The following is a 23,137-nucleotide window of genomic DNA, read 5'->3' on the forward strand; positions in this document are numbered from 1 at the left end:
GCCCAACGGACCCAGCGATGATGGATCGAGAAGCGAGCAAGCGCCATCCCAGAAAGCAAGGCAAGGGACAAACTGAGGATGGGGCTCGAAGCCTGTCGTTCCAGAAAAATGGATAGGTACACGGAACAAAAGAAATCAACCCTGGGAACCAGCAGTTAGGATGACGAAGAGAAAGAGCCAGTCCTGCAGGCGGCCGGGGCATGGTGGTACTGGCCAGCTAATCGACCCATCGACAAACACTGGCAGCGCGAAGTGGCTTTCTTTTGCTATCATTTCGGGGGTTGCTGTCTGTTCTTCCTTTCCATTCTCTGTTTGACATCCCAGTTCTGAAATACCTGGAGAGTTCCTGATTGCCCTGTAAATTGCTTTCTTTTTCGTACCCGTATCCCGCTGTATAAGTCCTCTTTGAACGGAGGATGACCGCAAAAACCACTGCCTCCATTATATATTGCTCTCATTCCCGTCAGCCTACTACTCATGGGCAGAGAGAAAGAGGGAGAGAAAATCCCCGCTTCCCTTGTGTTGGTCTCTTCATTCCCTACAATAGTGAATCTGGCCCTGGTTCTTATGCGCGCAATTTGCTCAGGTCTGCTTTGGCATAATCCATATTCACAATTGCGCAAATCAAATTTATATTCTCAGTCTGATTTTTCACTTGTTCTTTCTTTCTTCCTTGTTGTGTTCCTTTCTCCCATCTCTTCCCCTTGTCGCCACTTTTCCAGACGTTTATACTGTCTACATTCCCCATCCTATCCTGATACGTCTGCCATCTTCGCCTTCACAAAAGAACCAAGTATACTGATAATTGTACTCGCACCACCATGTCCTCTTTGCTGCGTCCTCAGTTCTTCTGTACCCGCCCCAATGGCACTCTCACCCCTGTTATTGCAGTTGATGAGCTCCCCGCCCATCTTTCCATTCGTGGCGCACCTCGTGTGTTATCTCCAAACGAGACACAAGGTATGACAAGCTTGGGAACTGTGACCCAGCGCGGCCAGTTATACACTGTTGAAGGCGCTGTCGCTATTGCGAGTCGTCCCTCGTCTGCTGGCGGCACGAACCACCGCTCCCGAAACCATGACCTGCAGTCTTCGCTCATGAGGATCCTCGCCGACGAAAATATACCCTATAACCAGCGCATGGCACTTAGCGTACTGCTTCAACACGGATTTTCTCAGAACTGGCAGGTAACCAATCCTCCCGCCCCTGGCTGGCTGGTTCCCAACAACGGTGGTACTAGTCCTGGAAGTGGAAGCGGCCACCAGGTAAGTAGCAGACCCTTCCGAGTCACACAATGGTGGCCTGAAAACCCTTTCAGCAAAAAATGCTAATCCATCCATGACAGTCCCATTTCCGTAACGTGAAGAAGGAGTATTGCTCCTACTGGATACGCCATGGTGAATGTGACTATCAGCAACAAGGTAGGACTATGATCGAACCCCGACAAACAGCGCACATTGATTAACCCATACAAAAACAGGATGCCTTTACAAACACGAGATGCCCCATGATCGCTCTATGCTGGAGAAGCTTGGTCTACGAGACATTCCTCGCTGGTATCGTGAGAAACACAACATACCGAGTATCTTGCCAAACGGACATGGCCATCCCCGCCCTCATACCTCGAATGGTCACTCTTGGAAGGATGATTCCGCTCTGAAATCAATCCAATATTCTACCCAGCTGGGAATGAACGCAACTGGCGAGCCTTCCAACGTTGAGAAAGTTACCAAACAGAAGCCCGCAGCCTATCTCCCCACACAGCAGCGTCAGCAGGAAACTTCCCTGCCTGGAGCTTCCCAGATGGCGTTCCGTCCTATGAGCTCACCTACTGCTCAGTTTCCTCAAGCGCAGACACCTACAACATCCCCTGGGCAACTAAACACTGGAAACAAGAAGATCGATCTTCTTTCCTTGGTCCATGGAGATTACATGCCAAACAATAACTTGCTCTACCGTCCGTCCGAGACCGGCTTTGATACATATGGAAACTCTCTTCATGACGACCTAGTTCGCAGTCTCCAGTCTCTTACCGATACCCCCAATCTCACGGGTGCAGACTATTTTACAGGTCCATTTGACTCCACTGTAGGTTGTGGCCGCCTCAAGAATACACAGAGGTCACGCCGGTTGTACCAGGGAACGCAGGGCGCCATACCTGACAGTGTCCAGGGACCGACTAGCACTGACTCCTTGCATGGCTTCCATAACCAGGCCACAGCATCGTCTAGTGGCGCCTCCCCGACGTCTAAGACCACTGGTTCCCAGCTTGCCAGCCCAATGGCAGACGGTGCTTGCGGAAGTACTACATCGGAGCCCCCCACTCGTGGTCAATCTCCTACTTCTCTGTCTTCCGGCCCTAGCCCTGGTGTTTTCCGAGGTTGTGGAAAAGAAAAAGGACACAGAAAGGCCTTCGGTGCAACCGGAACTAAGAGGCACTACAGAAAACGATCCGTATCCGAAGATGACGACATGTTCTTCCACGGAAGGAAGTAATGGGCTCATTTCTCATACGGACGCTCTTACGGTCTATAAAGCCGACTTCAATCGAGTCCTTTCCACACAACGCGAGTGTTTATCTGTTTCTTTTCTTTTCTTTGAGTTTCTCTGCGATAACATCGAAGGCAGAGAGGCATTTATTTCAATCGACCTCACGATACGATACGATAGTATGATATGATGCGATACGATACGGTGGTGGCTACTTGTCGCATAAATATACCTACAGCCTCCCACAACAGAGGAATGAATGTTGTATATTCATTGGTGAAGCGAAAATATGGCTGTTTCGATTTGGAAACAGAATCGAATGGGGTGGAACAGGATATACCGCGAGATGAACCTTTTCTTCTCTAGTTCCTCTCTACTATACCGAACTAGTGAAGATCGATGTACGTTCTTGGGATACAAGCGCAGCAGCCAGGCTCGGTGAGATCTATTTTACATGTAGCCATGCTTGGATTATCTTCCCGTCCTACATCTACTTGTTCTGTGCGTCTTGTTTACTTTCTTCTTCTTTTTGTTTGTGTTTATCTCTCTTCGTTGTTTCTACGTGGGCATGAATATGTACTATACTAGTTGCATCCGTTTATACTGTGTGTTTTGGGGAATTAATGGAATGGCGGCGGGCGATTGTAAGAAAATTAGAAAAAAAAAGAGGAAACGAGGCCGTCTGAAGTTAGGTTAAGTTTTTGCTTTGCAATTCGAGAATGGAAGCATGTTCCAACACGCGGGAAACAAATAGAATGTAAACAAAAAAAGAAGGTTGCTGGCTACTGTATCAAGACATGAGGTATGTAGGAAGTAAATAAAGTAATAATAGTAGTGATATAGTACATTGGCATGAGAAAAAACAAGTCTAACGGCCCTGCGCCATCCTCGAGTCCCCGAGTATTGCAATGATACAGAGATTGTACGACATTCATCGCCATGCGGCTGGATCCATAGTCCGCCTAGCGTAACTTCTTCTTCTGACCTTTACCTCCGACTTTCACAGCAACCTTCTCACGCTCTGCAGTCGCATGAGCCTTCAGGGCGGGGTTTAGAGATGGGAGAGCTTGAACAGCCTCTGCGATGACCGAGTTTCCATCCACGACAGCCTGCCTTTCTTGCTCAAGACGCTTTTGCTCGGCACGGTTGGCCTCAAGTTGCTTCTTGCGTTCCTGTGTCATGACCCATGACTCCGGGAAATGGTGTCTCTTCTTTGGCTTGTGGTGGCGGATGTCGATGGGGATGTCTGCGAATGAGTCGCCTTCTTTCGCTTCCTTGAGTAGGGTGTTGACGATGTCTCCTAGGTAGCGCTTATTCTGGGCGCGGGTGCTGAACTTCTCGCAGGACATGCGGACAATATCCGTGTCTGGGTTGAAGCGCGGACCGACGAGCTTCTGGAAGGTTAGGCGCTGCTGTTCGGTGAGGTGCTTGGGGACAAGGTCGGCCGTGGATAGTTCGACAACGACTTTGTTTTCTGCAGGGTGGGATTCGCCCATATATGTGGTGTAACGGAAGCGGAGGATGTGGGTTTCTGGTGGAAGAGTGAAGGGCTTGGCTAGTTCTATTAGAGCAAAGGTGTTAGTTTAGCCCGTCGATTTGCATAAGGAAATTATGTCGCGCTTACTACTTAGAAGTGGCATGTCCCACGCAGCAATCCGAGCATATTCTCTGACTTCCCGATGCAGCTCAACCTCGGCGTGAGCCGCGGAGGTGATTTCGTCGTCGTAGAAATCGTCCTGATCTTCAACAATACCGAATTCATCATCTTCATTCCTTGTCCAGAAACCACGGACTTTTCCTGGGGGGTCCGTAAATCGAAAAGGCTCCCGCTTATTTACATCGTTCACTACCTGTTCAATATCCGCAAACATGGCCTTTCGCCTTGCAGGGTCGTTATATTGTGCCACAAGTTTGCTCTGTTCGGCATCGAATTGTTGGCGTTCTTCCGGAGACATCAAATCATACATCGACCGCTCCTCCGGAGCCAGCAGATCCGGCGAGTACTCTGGCGCAGGCGGCAGGTCTTCGGGGCGAGGATCTCGCTGAGGAACGGGGTCGGGGGGGTCTTCGGGCAAGAATGTCGGAGCTGAGGCGGAAAAAGGACGGTATGGGATGGCGATTGGGGCTCTCCGGGCCATTAGCCGGGCGGAACGGCCCAGCGACCTTGCGAATAAGGCCATTGTGTGAGGCAATGATGCTTTCCTGATGGTCTGGAGAGATTTCGGTGGTTGTTTTTTTGCGGATGTCGAACTGGGCTTGGCGACGCTAATACAGATTGGGCAATCCTGTGACGGGCCCTTCACGCTGCGATTGCCATGCCCGCTCTTGCTTTATATCACGTAACTACTCCATGGGTGCATTTCAGAAGATAATGCTTCATGAAGATTTGACCTGCATGACAACATTTTTGCGAACTTCTTAAGGTAGTCACAGGGCGAAGCACTGGGAAAGTGACAACAAACCCCATCATGGCCCAGCAAGCTAGAAAGCTGTGCTTCGTGACAGTTGGAGCAACGGCTTCCTTTCATTTTCTTTTGGAGTCGATACTGGACCCTGGCTTTCTGAGCGCCTTGAGTCAACGCGATTATACCGATCTTCTTATCCAGTTTGGCAAGGACGGACAGCGGCTCTTTGACGAGTTCGTCGCAAAGTACCCTCCGGGCGACCTCAATCGCCATGGCGTAACGGTGCACGGCTTCGATTTCAACCAAGCAGGTCTGGACAATGAAATGCGTCTAGCTCAAGCTAAACCCTCAGAGAATCGAAGCAGCGGACTAGTCATTAGCCACGCAGGTAACCATCGAACCTCAATTTTGAACCCAAGGTTGCGGCTAAACGGAATGCTCAGGTTCTGGCAGCATTTTAGCAGCACTGAGATTCGGTGTTCCACTTGTCGTGGTGCCTAACCCTACACTTCAGGACAATCACCAGGAAGAACTCGCCGGAGTACTCCAGGATGAGGGATATGCGATATGGGGCCACTATAGGTATAGTATACTTCCACGTCGCTGGCTGACTTCATCGGGATTGCTAACTATACATAGACAGCTGCCTGCGACCCTCGACCGCGCCGAGATTTTGCGAACTAAGATGCTCAGCTGGCCGCCCGTTCATGGCAAACAGGAGAGACAGCCGCAGGATTTGGCAGGTGTAGTCTCCGAGGAAATGGGTTACTTGGATTGAGAGTCGTTGGGGTTTATTGGAATGATTGCGAATTGGCCGCTGAGGCTATTTTTTTTCCGATTCTCTAGAATTGGACCTTGTCCTGGGACCATCTACTGGCTACTTAGTATTCAGATATAATTAAGGCCGGTGCTATAGAAGATATTGTTCTAAAAACTTGAGTTGTTGATATTGGTTTACTCCATACGTGGGGTGGCCCGAGCTTCTTTGCGGCTTCCCCCAATTTGGTTGGTTTGCAGCCAACGCGCAGACAGAAAGCCTCCTGTTCTTTACAAGGACCTACCAGTTTACTTCCCCATTCTCTCCTTTTCAAACCACCTCGATAATTGAGGTGCATCACTGCTCGCTTTTCCCTCCGCAATTTAACGTGTCCCCAATCAACAGCCCCTAGGCCGCGGGGCCGCCGCCTCACAAACAAAGCCGCGCTCCTCCCAAACATCCCCGATCCCCCAAACGACCACCTCTCACACGCCCAATCCCCCCCCGCAATGACTGAGGCCACCCTTCACAACGCCCCTATCGTCATAGACAATGGCAGCGGCACAATCCGCGCCGGATTCGCCGGCGAGGAAATCCCCTCATGCTACTTCCCATCGTTTGTCGGTCGGCCAAAACACCCGCGGGTCATGGCCGGCGGTCTAGAAGGAGACGTCTTCATCGGACAACGTGCTCAGGAATTACGCGGTCTAATGAAAATTCGATACCCATTAGAACACGGGATTGTGACGGATTGGGACGACATGGAGAAAATCTGGCACTATGTGTACGAGAACGAGCTCAAGACGCTGCCGGAAGAGCACCCCGTCCTCCTTACCGAACCGCCGCTTAACCCGCGCAAGAACCGTGATATTGCTGCCCAGATTATGTTCGAGACCTTCAATGTTCCCGCTCTGTATACCTCCATTCAGGCTGTACTGTCGCTCTATGCTTCTGGGCGGACAACCGGTGTGGTTTTGGATTCAGGGGATGGGGTCTCCCATGCGGTTCCTGTGTTTGAGGGTTTCGCTATCCCCAATAGTATTCGGAGGATTGACGTTGCGGGGAGAGATGTGACAGAACAATTACAGCTGCTGCTTCGGAAGACCGGGAATGTGCTCCATACCAGCGCGGAAAAGGAGGTGGTACGAATGATCAAGGAGAAGGTCTGCTATGTTTCCTTGGACCCGAAGCGGGAGGAGAAAGACTGGGTGAACAGCTATCACAAGTCGGAATCGAAGTACGCGGACTATGTTTTGCCGGATGGGCATAAGATCAAGGTATGTGGTGGACGTTGAGATGTAGGAAGTACAATCTAACTCTTTCTGTAGATCGGACAGGAACGTTTCCGTGCCCCCGAGATTCTCTTCGACCCCGAGCTCATTGGCCTCGAATACCCCGGTGTACACCAAATCGTTCAAGACGCCATCATCCGTACGGATCTCGACCTCCGGAAGTCGCTGTACCTTAACATTGTCCTGTCCGGTGGGTCAACGCTGTGCAAGAACTTTCCCGATCGATTAATGCGCGAGATCAAGCGACTAGCCGTCGAGGATATGAAGATTCGCATTTCCGCGCCTGCTGAGCGAAAGTACACGACCTGGATCGGTGGGGGTATTCTTGCTGGACTCAGCACGTTTCGAAAGGTAACCTCTATTACTCACTAATTCTGGATTCATAACTAACAGCTTGTAGATGTGGGTTAGCGCAGACGAGTGGCACGAGGACCCTGAGATCATTCACCGGAAGTTTGCTTAAGATGTTGCAACTCTCGACATTGAGAAGCCTGCCTGAAGCTCAGCCTTGTTCCCTTAACAGTCGTGCTGGATCCCAGGCTGTAGTCTCGAACACGTACTAGAAAGGCAAAACATCGAGCACACTGGGTGCTTCAGCATGAAGACCGACCTATTTTGGCTTTATCCCGGCGGATGGAATACAGCCGCTTTTGATACCCCATCTCCTTTCCAAGGTCCTGTTTATCAATCCATATTAGCCTTTTAAACGGCGTTACACTCATACAACCGACGACTCTTGATACTCATCACTGAGGTCCATATGCAAATACATACATGCATACGGACACAATAACTTATATTTTCATCCACATTACTTTGTTCTTGGTTTACGCAGGCGGACGATCTCATCACCATAAACTTGCGGTATCTTCTCAACCAGGCAGGCCGCTATGGGTCTCAAAGAGGGGCATGGCTCTTTTCTTTTCCTTCCCCATGCTTGATTTCTTCATCCTTGTGTAATTTGCAGCGGCTGGATATCGATAGACCTACCACGTACTTAGGCGTCTACATGTAAATAATGGAATCTGACTTGAGATAGAAACCAGCTGTATACTAGATTGCATCCTTGTTTATAGAGCGTTGGCCCACCTACCCAAATTAAACCGGTGGGTGAGGTCACCCACAAGAAAAGACGACTTTACAATAAGGATGTCATTAATTCAGATCAGCATGATTGACTTGCTATGGAATATAGTACACGCGTCGAAGAGACGCAGACAAATGCTGAAATTTGATGTCGGAGAGAACTAGGGCTCGGCCGTGGCTGAGCCATTTGCCAAATCGGCAGTAGTGTCAGATGACGGATATGTCAAGGGTGGGAGCCTGGAGGATTGACTGGCATGGCAAAACTAAATTTAGAGAGTGCTGCCAAGATCCAGGAACAGGCAGATGCAAATCATGTGGTTGGACTATATGTACCGACTGTATGTTGTTTCTTTTTCTTCTTCAAGGTTATGTGGGGTTGATCATCCCATACAAAGGGACAAATGATGGCGTAATTGGTGATCGGCATCTCAATTTTCTTTGACTCTGCGTGGACAAAAAGACCACCCTCGATAGATCTACGGTGTACGTATTTTTGGAGGAATTACGACTAAGGAAGGAGGTGTTTGAGCTTTGTTGGTTGTTTGTTTGACATTGGGGCTATGCTAAATATGGACCTGAAGAATTTCTTCAAAATGCAAGACTCCGTCATTGCTTGGGTAAACAAGATAGAAGTGTACAATATGCTCCTGGGCATAATGACCAAGGACATTGGGATAACCAAGTTATCCAGATGTGGGGGTATCATAGATTTGACAAGTAGTTTGCTTGTTTAGTTGACGGATAAACAAAATTGGTAAGAGTTGTCGATAGAAGCGAAGGGATTAAAATCGTAAAATGCGACGTTTTGAGTGTTGAATGCCGATTGGAGATTGGAGAGTGGCGAAGATAAGGAGAGAATGTAAAGCAAGAACTTTTTTTGGTAGTCGTAAGTCGTGTAGTCGTAAGTGTTGAAACCAAACGCCGATAGATGCGTTGGAAAGAAGTCGGCTGAAAGGTAGTTGGTCAAGGCGACAGGAATGATGAAGAAGAAAGTATATCTTCTACGCCATGCCCTTGATCTTCTCCCAGCCCTTCTCGAGGCCACGGCGAGCCACCTCACGCGCACGATCACTTGTCGTGGAGATATTGCTCTTGGCGGAGGTCTGACTTGTTGAAGAGAACTTGCGGCTGAGTATGCTTTCGTGGTCGTTGTCACGGTGGACCATGTTGCCAGCTCCGCCACGGCCGACGTGGTAAACGGGCGCGGCGCGGCGCATTTCACGTTCGAGCTCTTCGTCGAAACTGAAGATGGCGCGTTCGCTGCTGCGGTGGACGTTGCCGGCGCCGCCACGACCGGTAGTAAAGGTGGAAGGTACGCGCGAGTCCAGACGAGTAAGAGACGCAGGACCGGTCGCAGAGCGCGAGTCGGTGGTCTTTGTGTTCTTCAGATTGATGACATTGCCAGCGCCTCCCCGAGCCGTATGCAGAGCAGGACGGCTAGTGTGGGGGACAGATGGATGCGGTTCAACGAGGCGGTAGTTGGCGGCAGGCATGGTGCAGAATCAATGCTATGATGCTGAGCAGGGATGCATGAACGCAACAGACGATCTGAACAGAAATCGAGGATGATGAGGGAGAAAACTCTTGAGCGTTTCTTTGTGATCTGTACTGGAGAGGAACCAGAGACAGCGGCGGGGGTGGCAGCTCTATATAGATTGGGTCCAGGAGACACGTTCCGGGGAAAGCATGGAAACAAGGGCCACCATTAGAGCCAACAAGGGCCAAGAATGGCACGCAATTCCCCTGGGCGCATGATGAGTGGCAGACAGTCGTCAGAGACCCGTCGGCGCCGACTCAGTGACCCTTCCAGGCACACCACGCCGGTCACACGCCGAGTCCGCAGTGGAGCGCATCGTTTGCTCATCATCAGTGCGCAGCGCAATTTTTCCATCGAGGATCCATCTGGAATCAGACCCCGTCACAGCGCCGTATAATACCGTCACATTCCCAGCGCTTAAAACAGCGGGCGATTCAGTCATCCAATGAGACCAGGTTTTGGCTGGACAGGTGATGCCTGGTCCGCAGGCTATTGGCCAAAAACAGACGCAGTGGAGAATTATCAAGGGCCACCTTGCTGTTTTAACCGTCATCTGACATGCAACCCTTCAGTCAATGCTGTGGCGAAACGTAACAGAATCTCGGGACTCAGCCAATGAGAGGGGTAGTCGGCGCACACTGCCGAGCTATGGTGGTTTTGTGAGGGTAATGAAAACCGCTTCTTGGTTCACGCCTTCTGCTTTCAGTTTCCCTGGCGATGGGATGATTCTCGGCGTGTCTGAACAATCTACATACAAGGCTTGGACGGTGAGCACACCGACATACAGTAACTCAACTTTAGACTGATGATCGTTGATCCGACTCCGTGCTTAACGTCAACAAAGTCTCTGTATAGAATAGATCTAGAATGTGGCGGCTAGCCGTCTACAACCGCTTGCCGCCGGGCAACAAAGCGACTCGAGGGAAAATTTTCACCCCCGCATGATCGAGTAAGACTGTCAAGCACAATTGCATCATCGCCAGCAGATTCTCTTTCAGCACAGCGCATTAGCATTGGCATCGCCATTTGGCGCCATCAGCTGAGGGGATTTCGAAGAATGAGCTGTTTCCATGAGGCAAGGACGTGATTATTCCCTATTGAGGACCGATGGCGAGATCGTTGCTTGTTCCTTGAATGGTTTCCTCACCGATTCGCTTAGCAAGGTCCCCTCAGTTGATCATCATTCCCATGTTGCTGCATCGGCCACCAGGCATCAGGCCGAGCTTGAGCGTGGAAGATGCGAGTAGAGTCCAGACTGCGGCATTTTAAGTAATGGATACACCCTGTTAGCCTGTGAGGTCGCCGGCTGGGATGATGAGATCAGAGATGCATCGCGCAGTGCAGGGATAATTACCCCAGATCTGCCACTGCAGGGCTGGGCTGCGCTCGACTGTCTCAGTGCGTCCGCAAGAGGAAGCTCGCGGCCAAGAGTGGATTCGCCTGAAAATTCTTCATCTCCACTCATCAAGGAAGATGGGGCCGCGTCTTGCCGTTTTGGTGTCGGTGATGACTGATGATGGTTCATTCGTAGGAAATCAGAAATTGGGAGAGCTCGGACTCAGCAAGAACGGTGAAGATACTCGAGAGTCGAAAGTCATGAGGCTGAGCCACGAGCCCTTCTGGAATGCAGGTCAACTGCCGAGCTGTGACCGAGGAATGACTCGAATCCAGTCCCTTTCCCCGGATTTTTGCCCCAGAAATCCCTCACCATGACGTACGGTGTACAGGGAGAACAGTTTCGCCATCTCCAATTCTTCATGCCCCTCTCGTCCAGATGCAGGTGCTCTCCTGCTTTCCTCCCGGCCGTCGGATCTACCTGCCCGCAATTGTACCTCTTGGGGTTTGAACCTTGGGAGTTGGGTTCCTGGCTAGCGGCCATGTCCTGAGTCTTGAAGAGCCAAGTTTACCCCTCATTCACTTGACAGTGACAATCTACCACTGCCGTTTGTCACTAAGTCGGAGTATCAGCGGGTTGGATTTGTATGATAGAACTGTAGTAGAAAGATGAACCTGCTCTGATATGGCTTACTCTGCCATGTCAATCCTGCTGAGAGATGCTAAGCCTCAACTAACCAATGGGTCTTATTTCCAACAGACTTCTCCCCATCCCTCCTACATAACAGTCGTCGTCCAGAATGCCATATAATGTAGGCGGAGCATATACCAGACACGGTCTAGTTGTCGATAATAAGTTAGCCATCCGCTCTGACCACTATCTACCTGCTTGGCCCGGGGTCGAACTAAGACAAGTATAGTAATCCTACTATCCGCCTCACAGCCAAGGTACTCCGGGGACTCAACTGTACAGTCACCGGCTTCACCAACGGTCGTGATACCCTTACATACATTGCCGACCGAAACAACCCAAGGCCGCACCTGATCTTCATCAAAGTGAGCTGACCTTTTCCCTACTATACTCCGTCCCTCATTAATATATCTGACCCTCGGACGGTAGATAAGGGGCCTTGGATGTACTCCAGACGGCCACGAAGTAGCCAGAATACTTCGAACTCAGGCCCCGTTCATTCAAGACCCAGTTTTGCAATCCACCCCAATCATTGGTTTCACCGCAATGGGTTTACTTCTCCAGGAAGACCTCAAGTATATAAATGATACGCTACGTAAGCCGGTTAGGGTTCGAGATATACGATGGGCGTTCATAACTTGGGCAAGGAGGGACCCGTGGCGGCCACGTCCGAAGATCTAACAACTTTCCGTATAGATGAAATAATGTAAATCACAACGTGGCTGAAAATGAATTCCTTCGATATAGTGACTGACGCCTTAACGCCTGAGGCAGAAATTAGCTATTCTGCCGCAGCTGACCGCCCTGAGATAGCAAACCGCATCGAATATCTTCATCAACATCTTTCCATGCGGTAGTTCGACACCGCTAGACAATAGACAGGATCTGTCCACCATTATCGGCTCAGTATACTGAAGCTCCAAGGATTATCTTACGGGTTAATTCCATTCTACGCCTTTAGCCCGAGCTAGATTACTCCCAGACGACGAGTGCAGCTACAGCGCTCAAAAGGTCCACGATGCCGAAATATAAGTGACCCTTTCCCCCCCAGGACGTTGTTCTTCTGCTAACCTCCGATGTACTCTTCTGTAGGTTACCTTCTGCGTGAGCCTTTACTATCACCAAACGTATTCGTCGCGACGCGGTTCTCCGCTCTATTTGATCTGAAACCCGCAAGCCCACCATTTACTAATTCTATGTTCGATATATAGGCGACTATTGCGATGTCTACTTGACGCACGACTCAATGAGTGTGCGCAAGGCGCATAACTCTGGGCGAAACCATTTGAGGAACGTTGTGGAATATTACCAACGTAGGACCACCTTCCACATCCATGGTAGACTGCAACACCACCTAACTCATGATTGCAGAAATCGGACAAGAAAAAGCGCAATCGGTTATCGACTCGATCACATCTTCATACGCCGCTGAAGGACAAGCTGTCCCTAATCCCGCAATGGTTCCTCCGGGCGCTTATCCGCCTCCCTTCGGATTCCCGGGTGCGCACCTCTGATGCCTACATCTCGTCCCTTCCTATCTTGTACGTGCGCCACGAAGAAAGAGCTAACATATCTTGGCTTACAGGTCAATTACCCCCTCCACCATTTGGTATTCCTCCTCCCGGTCCAGGCGGCGCTCCTGGCATGCCACCTCGTACGTCTCTTGCATCCATTCACCCCACCTCCCACTTCACACAAACTAACATCCACGAACACTAGCCCCTGGAGGACGAGGTCTCCCTTTCCCTCCTCCCTTCCCCCCAGCTTCTGGTGCGCCCGGTCCAGGAGGCCTCCCACCGCTTCCTAACATGCCCAACATGGGACCTCCTGGCTCCGTCCCACCCCCGGGCCAATTCCCTCCCCCGCCAGGCGGCTTTCCTCCCATCCCTCCGAACTTCCAGGGCGGCGGCGCGCCAGGCTTCCCATCCATGCCTGGTGCACCAGGCCAAGGCCCTGCCGGGTTTAGTCCCAGCCCGGGCCCTGGAGTTGCCGGACCACCGGGAGGAGGAGCTGAAGGGTTTGCACCCCAGCCTGGGATGCCACCAGGGGCGGTTCCTGGACCGCCGCCTGGGCTGGGGGATCAGAGGTGATATGATCTGATATTTCGTTATGTTGTACTATTTTCTCCTGCTACTTACTGTACGTTTTTCTTCAGACCTATGGATCATGGATCTCGCTTTGTGCTTTTTGCGGCGTATAATGGGGTTTCTTTCGCTTCCTTCCATTTCATGATTTGTTTGTCTGTTCTAGTGACGGTTCGAAAAGCTAGAAACGGCATTGCATAATACACTACTCAAGTATGGCCCGAGTAACCTGAGTTGACTGGTTTATTTGAGACCACGTGAATACTTGGCTGCTTCCTACTTCCTAGAAGTCTTTGTAACCTGCACCAAAATATTTACAACACCGCCTGTAATTTAATTACGACAGTACGTTGCGGTACCTATTCATTATGTGGGGAAGAGCAAAAAAAGATTGAAGTTAAACGTCCCGATAGACGTAGTAATATGATTATGGTAGTCTTCCATAATTAGTAACAAAAGCAAGACAGGGGCATCGGATAGTACCCTGCGGCGAAATATAGCAGTCCACAAACCCAAAGTCCTGCTCTCCAGATCCAATGCTTCAGAACGCCGAGTATATAAATAATGAGCAAGAAAAGTAGAAAAGAAAAGAAAAAAGGACAAGGAAAACCTGGTGAGGTGGTAGGAGGGAGTGAGAGGAAAAGGAAAGTTCAGTATATCACAGGATACGCAAGGCGGGCAATATCAAATAGCAACGGACAATGAAAATTTCAAAAAAAAAGGCACCAAGTACCATTGGTTACAAGAAGGAATAAAGCACGGGTCGAGCGGTCAGTCCCTTCCCGTACTCGGCCATAACTTCATCTCTTAAGCAAAGCTAATCAAGCAATCATAGCAAAGTGGAAAATTGGAGAAAGCACAGAAAGCAAACTCTTTTAGTGTTCATAACCAGCCCCTCTTTGCCATGGGCTTTGGTTGTTCTGTGTTCGGTATCCGTTCTGGAACGGTGAGGAAGTAAAGCTTCGAGGGATCGGCGATTGTGACCGTTGGATGTGATCAGCGCCACCAGGGCCTCGCCCGCTGTTGTCGCTAGGGAACAACGGAAGCGATGGGTCAACAGGGGAATGCGGGGGCTGACCAGCCGTTGCGGTGTGATTCGGTTCAAGGTTCTGGCGGCTAACGCTGGCGCCATTGCCGCTGGAGAATGAGCCATTGTCATCGTCAAAAGGATTGTTAGCCTTGTAGTTGGTGGTCTTCATATCACCACGAGCGGTAGCACCCAGCGCATCCAATTCGGTGGTCAGCTGCGTTTGTGATTTGATGAATGAACCTCGGTCGTCCCTCATGGGCTGATAGCGTGTGTCAGGGTTCTTAGAAACCATAGCATAGATCGAGGCAATGAGCACCAGAATCAAGAGTACCAGGGCAGCAACGGCATTGATCACAAAGAAGACAACACCCATGACTCCAGTAACCAGACCTGGCTGGTTGAAAACGTTGGAAAAGAAGAGGAGAAAGATAGCATTCAGGAATTGAACCGCGGCGATAGAGATGTTATAGATGTTGGTTTTCTTGTCCATCCACGGCCGGAGAACGCTGACTGCAATCAACATGGCAGCTTCGAGGATAACATAGGCGACGGTTTGAACCACGGGAGCTGGCTGAGCGAGCCCGATGAACATACCCTTCACAAATAGATAGCCGAGGACGGGAATGACGAAGTAGTACGCAGTGGCTCGGTATTGCACATAAAGGAACCCCCACTTATTCAAGCAAGTCGGGTCGGAGTAAAGGATGTAAGCCGGATTCTTATGCAATGCGATCGACCGCTTCGCCAGGCTGATGACTTTGAACGAAGCCCAACCTAAAGTTGCAAGGAGAGACACGAGCATTATCACAGCGAGCACAATTTCGGCAGGCGAATCGTTCCGGGTGAATTCCCATAGGCAAAGGATGCACATTTGGGGGAAACCGATCAAGGTTAATCGGAAGAGAATACCACGTGTAACGACTCTCCATCCGTTGCGGAAGTCTTGGAATTTGTCACTCTGCATCTTTCCGTGCTTAGCAAGAAGTTCGCATACCCCCTTGAAGCAGACGACGAGAAGCATAACCAGAGCCACGAAGACGACGAAGAAGATGAAACCCGTCAAAAAGATGTTGGTTGCTTCAATTCCAGCGACGAACCCGACACGCTCAATTCCACGTACTTCTTGGGTTTCAGAAGTGGCCTTTTGCGACCCGTCTCTTTTGGCAAGGGCCCCCACGGATCTTCCCACTATACCAGCCGCAGTATCAAGAGTTCGCTTCTTAAGGACTTGAACCGAAGTGGTCGAGAGCTCGGAGAGAAGTGTTGCGGCAGTTCCTCCCGTAGACCGTTGGTACCAGGTACAAATATCTTGAAGAAACCCGACCCGAATGACACCCATACTCCATTGGAAATTTTGAGTCCAAGATTGGACAATGGGTGGCAAGTGGATAGAAGTCATACCAATCATTGCTTGCGATTGGTAGAAGTTAAAGAGGGAAAGAGCATTCGCCGCAACATGAGCAGCAGTGTTCGAGTGCCCGAGGCCGGAGGTGATAGCAGAAGCAGTCAAACCCAGACCGGCGATGATGGCAGTAGTCCATCCGACGCCCTTTTGATAGACGGTTTTACCATTCGAAAGACTAGCCTCTAGACAGGCAATACTCTCGTGTGTCTTGGTGGAATTTATGTAGATGCGGACGGTTGCATCAAGATCAGGAACAGTGAATGCAATGCCTATGGTTATAAAGTTAGTTGCATTCTTCCAATTTTCTAAGACCGTGGTTGGGAAAACGCACCTGGAATCTGATCGACGAGATCAGTCCCAACTTGCAAGGGAGCGTCCGTGATGTTCATTTCACCAGTGTTCATGGGACAGAGACCTTTGAGTTCCGGAGAATAATCGCAAGGGTTAAATGTCTTCTCCAAAGCAGTATATCCGTAGGCGTCAAGGACGATTGTGGCCTCCACAAAACCAGAAATGGCGGAAACTCCATCGAATCCGACCACAAGTGAGCCATTGTCGGGCGTGTATCTGACGTTGAAATAGGTAGCTGTAAAATTGTTGCTGTCTTGGCAGAGGGTAAGGGCCTTGGATTCAATGAGCCTCACAGCGGAGACGAGAGGGCTCTGAAGCAGGGCGACCAGAAAACATAGTAAAAGTGATATCGTCCGCATTTTGGCGATTTTGTGAGTTCCGGCCACTAGCGCAAATTACGAACGAGGACGCAGGTTGATAAAGGGGACCTTGTCGCAACAATGCAAAATAGTAGGAGGATCCAAGGTGGTATTGTGATTAGAAGGTGAACTTGGCGGCGCCGGATGCGGAAGGCGTTGGAAACCAGCTCTCGATGGTTGTAGGAGAAGTGGGCCTCAGTCAAGACGCGAGAAGAAGTCTCCGGTCCGAATGTTGGTGGTACTGATTTAAAAATTATTGCAAAAAGCCGCCGTTGCGATATTCACAACGTCATGGACCGTTGGTTGGAAAGAGCGAAGCACCAGGTGGGTGAAATGAACTAGGTGTCAATAGTGAAGACTAGCGAAAGTTGAGAGAAGTGAACTGTATGCAACGAAAGTTGAGTGGTTGGAGGCGTGAGAAAAGCGAGCGTGGCGGCGACACCCAGTATTGCCGAAGAGGGAGAGGTTGGACGGATGAGCGTCTCCTGGCCGGGTACTCCGATCTTGAAGTGTCAAGGGCGGACGGGCTGACGGACAGGCGTGAGTTTGAGGACGGAGACGAAGAGGGAGGCAGAAAGGGTCGAGAAAAAGAGGGGAGAAAGAAGAGAAAGAGATGACGGAGGATGGAATGTCGAGACCCGGCGTGGCAGTGATGGTTCTTCTTCAGGGGATCTCGTCGCGGTTGGAGGAGAGACGGGCGGGAATGCCCTGAAACTCGCTGGAATGCGAAATGGGGATAGGCTGACTCAGCACGGGCAGGCAGGTGAAATGGGACGATGGGGCCTGAAAAAGCGGCGAAAAGTGTGGATGGCCAATCAAGGATGCAAACTCCAGTTACTATTCTTATTCGATCGAAGACGGTCTCGAGGTTGACGCTCCAACGCTGTCCTACGTCAAGCACTGCTGGAGAAGTTGCAGGGTGCAGCGAACACCGCCAGTTTCTACTGAATGGAGGCGAAATGATCCAAGAGTCTTGACTTCTTGTTGTCGGCCACCAGTTCTTGAGCCTTCCGTCTTCTCTCTTCGTGCTGGCGGCCAGCGAACACCGAATTGTGCACGCGCGTCCTCAGGGGATCTCAGTTCCAGGCCCAATGGCGGGTGATTCCCATGCGCTTAACCCACAGATTCAACTTTTGATTTGTTCCACTTCCCACTGATAGTCAATGTGAATTCCTTCATAATTAACGTGACAACGTAACGGCCAAGCGATTGCGACAAGCAGTTGGACTGCTGATGCCATCCAGCAGATCGCTGATCAGACTTCAAACTCTTTAGCGCCCAGCTTCCTTTCGTGGAGAACCCTCTTGCCAAGCCTAGTTCCATATCGCACTTTGAAGTCTTCCATAAAGTCATCTCCAGTCCCATGGTTATTCTTCTGCCTATTTCCAAATCTCGAGCAGGATTCAATTGCTATTAATAAATAATTTGCTGTCAAACAGAGGCTAAAAAACTAACGGCCCCTGCGGTTGAAACCTTGCCTCAAACTGTGCGAATACCAACAGAGCGGTCTCGCCCTTGAAATATCACCTGCGGTCTCATCAAGAACTGCTTTGATCACCGGATACAAAATCTCAAGCCATTTTACATCCTCAAAATTCGCACCCTGGTCGACCTTTGGACAAGATATCCAATGGAGTGAACATTTCTCGCCTTTGGCCTCATTCTTAGCGCCGAGTCTGGTGCGAGGGGATTACTGTTCGTTTGCCCCATATTGCACAGCCCCCTCCTTTACCACCAGGAACGAGTACGACAACGCCAGAGCTCTTTCTCAAGACTAGCAATCTAATTTCCCGGGACAAATCTAGAAGCAGGCGCGAGATTAATTATTCAAAGAAACGCCACTGGTAACACTGACATCCAATTGTGGACTCGAGCTTCATGAATGCCAAACTTCATTGTTCTGCTGTCTTTGGCCGCGTCACACGCTGCACGTGGAGTTTGGATGTGACAGCGAATATCGGTCGATGGTGCATCTGATATGAAATGAGATCTTCAGATGACAGATATCTTTCACTCTTTAGAGTCTACAATGACAGAGCTGCCGCGAGCCAGAAGGTATGGCTTGATGGCGCCGTCGCCTTGACTACATATGTATTTCTGCTCGTGCTGGACAATCACAAGTACACTTATCGAACGACCTGGATTTACTGGGACACTGGATCCTTGGCCACAAGCTTTGAATGCTGAAAGCAGACAAATGTCTCGAGCATTCAGCGCCTACGAACTTCCACCTGCTCTTCAATTTGATTCAGAGCTTCCTAAGTCCACAATCCCCGCCCCCCCCCAAAAGACACGGAATATGGGCCGCTACTTGTGTGTTAGTGGGATTTCCCAGGCCCGGCTCTGGAAGACTTATACTCCTGTTTCTCGCCGCGCTTTCTCAGTATCGGACATCAATAATAGCAACAGGCAGCAGCCATTCTAACAGGATACTCTGTTCCCAACCTCTGCCGCTGAAATCGTGAAAATTGGCATGGCACGTGCCACCAACTACTTTATCTGGGGTAGACTCCATTATCACCACCATCCCACAGGTGGCCGGTGCGAGAAACACTCTTCCTTGCAACCATCGCGCCTGCCCCATAATGCACTGGTATTTGTTCTCAACTTTTGTTCACTTGCATCCCAACTCCCAAGTCCCCCAGTCCCAATTCTGCTCTGCCAGGGTCAGGGTGACGGCATGGTGGGGATTACAGTGGGGCAGATGACAGGAATACGTATTTGGATCTACACGAGTTTGAGAAACACTGCAGATCATGCTCTTAAAACTTGAGGCTTGAACATAAGCCATGATTCTTATTGAAGTCTCAGGGTTCGGGGGGGGACGCAATCGCTGACGCCGCCAGTGGCCTCTGAAGTGTCGGTGGCTTCGGGAAGTCAGCAAGGTCAAGAAGACGCCATGCAGATCAACACTCACGGCGTGTTCATCTTCATCATGCTGTAGATCAACAGGGCCGATCAACGAGTGTATCTACGTACGTACTCCGTACTACCACATAGCGGCGCCCACCTGGGCACCCGCGCGGCGTGGACTCAATGCCTTCGGTCAGACAGCTGGGACCCCACAATTCCCCTGCTTGCATTATGATATCATCTCGGTCCCTGTTAATTGCAAGAGATGCTCGCCAAAGGTCCCAGGAAGGAAGCCAAGGATGCAAGTGAAACGAGACCCTTCGTTCCAGCAAGCTGCGACATTTTGACATCCACGCAACAAGGTAGGAAGGACAAACGAAAACCCTCAAGTATCCCTGTGTCAGATCATTAACCCAAGAGCCGTTGACTTGAATCAGGTGTCGCATTTTTGAGCGGCTTTATGCACTCGGGGCAGTCTACACTCGAGGAGTCGAGAGTGCTTGTATACCTAGCCACCATCCTGCTAGAGCTGTTGTATACTTATTGGTCGGTGAGTTAGTAAGCTTATAAGGTTGGAAGAGCGGTATTTGAAACAGCTAGATACAAGAGTAGTAAGTTGATAAGCCTCGGTATGCTAGCTAACCATGTACGGCGTATTGTTGACTCCTTCACGAGACCAAGCTACGTTGACATCCTTCAAACCATGCTTTGCCAGTCGTGGGAAAGCTTCAGAATAACTCTTTTTTCAAACCATCATTGAGCCAATTCCTACTTTCTATCACTAAATACAGTGTACCGTGGCAATTGATTTACTAGTATTAAATCTTTTTACACACAGTATACCAATTTGATAAGATTCAGACGCTTCCATTGTGTTGACTAAGGGCATCCGGTAGGAGTGAACCCAAAAGAACCAAAACCAACCTTGCAAATTTAATATGACGAGCAACTCAACCCGCCCACAGACTCAAAATTTTCTCCGTATTGGATATCGATATTTTCATCGGCCCAGTTGTTTAGTACATATACCATATCTGCCTGAGGCACTATGGCAAGAACCTTATCGCTTATCATCACGTGATGCGGAGACGGAAGAAAAAAAAAGCAAAAGCGCCGTAGCAAAAAATTCAAGTTCCCGCAGGTTCGCCAATCAAGAAATCTCCACCAACAAAGTGCTCAAGGACGACTTCACAAATAGAAGAATCCTGCAGCCAAGATGCCGGCCCCCGTCGTGGATACCGCAAAAGATATCACAAAGAAGCGCAAGAGAAAGCACGGTTCAAACGCTCGCGCGACCGAAAATGGCGAAAATGGAGCAGAGACTAAGGTCAAGACTAAGTCGACAAAGGACAAGAACCTTAAGCTTGCTAAGAAGGTCGTGAAGGAAGAGGCTCTCAAGAAGCGGAAAGTGAGCCATTCGCCTAGCGGGGAGGAGAGTGGGAGTGAAGAGGAGGAGCAGGAGCAGGATGCTGCTTCCGAGGAGAAGGGCGCTGAAGATGAGTCCGAGGGAGAAGGGGAGAAGGCGCCCGAACTACCTTCCATGGATGCGGTCAGCTTGCCGCAGCCGGATGGTGGTCCCAAGAAGTTCACGGAGTTGAATCTCTCCGAGAAGACACTTCAGGCTATCAAGGATATGGGATTTGAGACGATGACGGAGATCCAGCAGCGTACGATTCCTCCGCTTCTTGCAGGCCGTGATGTTCTCGGTGCTGCGAAGACTGGATCAGGGAAGACATTGGCTTTCTTGATTCCCGCTATTGAGATGCTCAGTGCGTTGCGATTCAAGCCTAGAAATGGTATGTTTGTGATTCCCATGTTACAAGTACAACTCCTAACTTGGCTTGTTTCGGATAGGTACCGGTGTTCTTGTGGTGTCCCCGACCCGTGAGCTGGCACTTCAAATTTTCGGCGTGGCCAGAGAACTCCTGGCGGGACACAGCCAAACGTATGGTATTGTCATTGGAGGTGCGAACCGACGCGCGGAGGCGGAGAAGCTCACCAAGGGTGTTAACTTACTCATTGCGACGCCCGGTCGTTTACTGGATCACTTACAAAATACCCCCGGCTTTGTGTTCAAGAACCTGAAGACCCTTGTTATCGACGAGGCGGACCGAATTCTGGAAGTCGGTTTCGAGGACGAGATGCGCCAGATTATCAAGGTCCTTCCCTCCGAAGATAGACAGACTATGCTGTTTTCTGCCACACAGACCACCAAGGTTGAGGATTTGGCGCGGATATCGCTCCGACCTGGACCTCTGTACATCAACGTGGACCACAGAAAGGAGCATAGTACGGTAGAGGGTCTGGAACAGGGATACGTTATCTGTGAGGCTGACAAGCGGTTTTTACTGCTTTTTTCATTCCTGAAGCGTAACCTCAAGAAGAAGATCATTGTTTTCTTCTCTAGCTGCAACTGTGTGAAGTACCACGCCGAACTTCTCAACTACATCGACCTGCCGGTTCTGGATCTTCATGGAAAGCAGAAACAGCAAAAGCGTACCAACACTTTCTTCGAATTCTGCAACGCCAAGCAGGGAGTCCTCATCTGCACAGATGTTGCTGCAAGAGGCTTAGATGTATGTTTTCTCTGTCAACAGAATTCTTTTTTTAACAGCCGTCTAACATGATTCTAGATTCCTGCCGTTGACTGGATCATCCAGTTCGATCCTCCGGATGACACCCGCGACTACATTCACAGAGTCGGACGTACCGCGCGTGGTGCCGACGGCAAGGGCCGCAGCTTGATGTTCCTGCAGCCGTCCGAAGTCGGGTTCCTGAAGTATCTCAAGGAAGCGCGAGTGCCAGTTGTGGAGTTTGATTTCCCGGCTAAGAAGATTGTCAACGTGCAGTCTCAACTCGAGAAGCTGATTAGTCAAAACTACTACCTCAACAAGGTAAGCCAGCAACTTATGCTCAGTGTATGATAATATGCGACTAACTCACTCCCCTCTAGTCCGCCAAAGAAGGTTACCGTTCTTACATCCAAGCTTATGCGTCGCACTCGTTACGCTCCGTCTTCGACGTACACAAGCTGGATCTTGTCAAGGTGGCCAAGGGCTTCGGTTTCAATGCGCCTCCTCGTATCGATATCCAGCTTGGGGCGAGTCTCAGCCGAGACAAGAAGCAGCAGCAGCAGGGACGACGCAATTACGGCAGCCAGCCAAAGGGCGGTTTGAAGTTCAAGAGGAAGCATGAGGATGATTAATTCTGTCAGTTTTGAAAAGTGAAGAGTACATACGTCTTTTTACCTAGGTATGCTTTGTGATTAGCATAAGGTTCGGAGTTAACTGTGCTTGTTTTGTTTTACATAGCTTCGCTATACAATGCCGTGGTGTTGGATTTCATATATTTATTTATTATCCAAAAGTTTTTTAATTACTTCAAAAACTGGCCCTGTCTAAGTTTACCGGGGAGAAAATGAGCCAGAACAGCCGGCTGAGTAACGTTGTAAAAAAAAAAAAA

At 50.0% G+C, this 23,137-nt stretch overlaps 10 protein-coding genes across 10 annotated transcripts; 6 read left to right on the plus strand and 4 right to left on the minus strand.

Moving 5' to 3' along the window:
• Positions 1-821: 821 nt before the first annotated feature.
• On the plus strand, positions 822-2,496 carry APUU_21102S (uncharacterized protein; the record flags this gene model as incomplete). The annotated part of the gene is made up of 3 exons (XM_041699816.1): positions 822-1,265; positions 1,346-1,421; positions 1,481-2,496. 3 exons carry the CDS (start codon positions 822-824, stop codon positions 2,494-2,496), a joined length of 1,536 nt encoding a protein of 511 aa, XP_041552864.1.
• Positions 2,497-3,452: 956 nt separating this feature from the next.
• On the minus strand, positions 3,453-4,670 carry RSM24 (mitochondrial 37S ribosomal protein mS35; the record flags this gene model as incomplete). The annotated part of the gene is made up of 2 exons (XM_041699817.1): positions 3,453-4,051; positions 4,115-4,670. 2 exons carry the CDS (start codon positions 4,668-4,670, stop codon positions 3,453-3,455), a joined length of 1,155 nt encoding a protein of 384 aa, XP_041552865.1.
• A 288-nt stretch (positions 4,671-4,958) lies between these two features.
• Positions 4,959-5,673, plus strand: alg13 (N-acetylglucosaminyldiphosphodolichol N-acetylglucosaminyltransferase catalytic subunit ALG13; the record flags this gene model as incomplete). The annotated part of the gene is made up of 3 exons (XM_041699820.1): positions 4,959-5,283; positions 5,339-5,477; positions 5,535-5,673. 3 exons carry the CDS (start codon positions 4,959-4,961, stop codon positions 5,671-5,673), a joined length of 603 nt encoding a protein of 200 aa, XP_041552866.1.
• Positions 5,674-6,161: 488 nt separating this feature from the next.
• Positions 6,162-7,407, plus strand: RO4 (actin-related protein ArpA; the record flags this gene model as incomplete). Its single annotated transcript, XM_041699821.1, has 3 exons — positions 6,162-6,929; positions 6,981-7,295; positions 7,345-7,407. The coding sequence occupies 3 exons, from the start codon at positions 6,162-6,164 to the stop codon at positions 7,405-7,407; spliced, it is 1,146 nt and encodes a 381-aa protein (XP_041552867.1).
• A 1,624-nt stretch (positions 7,408-9,031) lies between these two features.
• On the minus strand, positions 9,032-9,523 carry APUU_21106A (DUF3602 domain-containing protein; the record flags this gene model as incomplete). Its single annotated transcript, XM_041699822.1, has 1 exon — positions 9,032-9,523. The coding sequence occupies one exon, from the start codon at positions 9,521-9,523 to the stop codon at positions 9,032-9,034; it is 492 nt and encodes a 163-aa protein (XP_041552868.1).
• Positions 9,524-10,780: 1,257 nt separating this feature from the next.
• Positions 10,781-11,092, minus strand: APUU_21107A (uncharacterized protein; the record flags this gene model as incomplete). The annotated part of the gene is made up of 1 exon (XM_041699823.1): positions 10,781-11,092. The coding sequence occupies one exon, from the start codon at positions 11,090-11,092 to the stop codon at positions 10,781-10,783; it is 312 nt and encodes a 103-aa protein (XP_041552869.1).
• A 1,747-nt stretch (positions 11,093-12,839) lies between these two features.
• On the plus strand, positions 12,840-13,683 carry APUU_21108S (putative U1 snRNP complex component Yhc1; the record flags this gene model as incomplete). The annotated part of the gene is made up of 4 exons (XM_041699824.1): positions 12,840-12,906; positions 12,965-13,093; positions 13,179-13,247; positions 13,313-13,683. The coding sequence occupies 4 exons, from the start codon at positions 12,840-12,842 to the stop codon at positions 13,681-13,683; spliced, it is 636 nt and encodes a 211-aa protein (XP_041552870.1).
• Positions 13,684-14,552: 869 nt separating this feature from the next.
• On the minus strand, positions 14,553-16,822 carry APUU_21109A (transient receptor potential ion channel family protein; the record flags this gene model as incomplete). The annotated part of the gene is made up of 2 exons (XM_041699825.1): positions 14,553-16,381; positions 16,444-16,822. 2 exons carry the CDS (start codon positions 16,820-16,822, stop codon positions 14,553-14,555), a joined length of 2,208 nt encoding a protein of 735 aa, XP_041552871.1.
• Positions 16,823-18,911: 2,089 nt separating this feature from the next.
• APUU_21110S (uncharacterized protein) lies at positions 18,912-19,247 on the plus strand (the record flags this gene model as incomplete). Its single annotated transcript, XM_041699826.1, has 1 exon — positions 18,912-19,247. The coding sequence occupies one exon, from the start codon at positions 18,912-18,914 to the stop codon at positions 19,245-19,247; it is 336 nt and encodes a 111-aa protein (XP_041552872.1).
• Positions 19,248-20,891: 1,644 nt separating this feature from the next.
• Positions 20,892-22,880, plus strand: has1 (ATP-dependent RNA helicase HAS1; the record flags this gene model as incomplete). Its single annotated transcript, XM_041699827.1, has 4 exons — positions 20,892-21,471; positions 21,530-22,251; positions 22,309-22,569; positions 22,629-22,880. 4 exons carry the CDS (start codon positions 20,892-20,894, stop codon positions 22,878-22,880), a joined length of 1,815 nt encoding a protein of 604 aa, XP_041552873.1.
• Positions 22,881-23,137: the final 257 nt, after the last annotated feature.

Source organism: Aspergillus puulaauensis, chromosome 2 (genome assembly GCF_016861865.1).
Source record: "Aspergillus puulaauensis MK2 DNA, chromosome 2, nearly complete sequence".
Lineage (NCBI taxonomy): Eukaryota > Fungi > Ascomycota > Eurotiomycetes > Eurotiales > Aspergillaceae > Aspergillus > Aspergillus puulaauensis.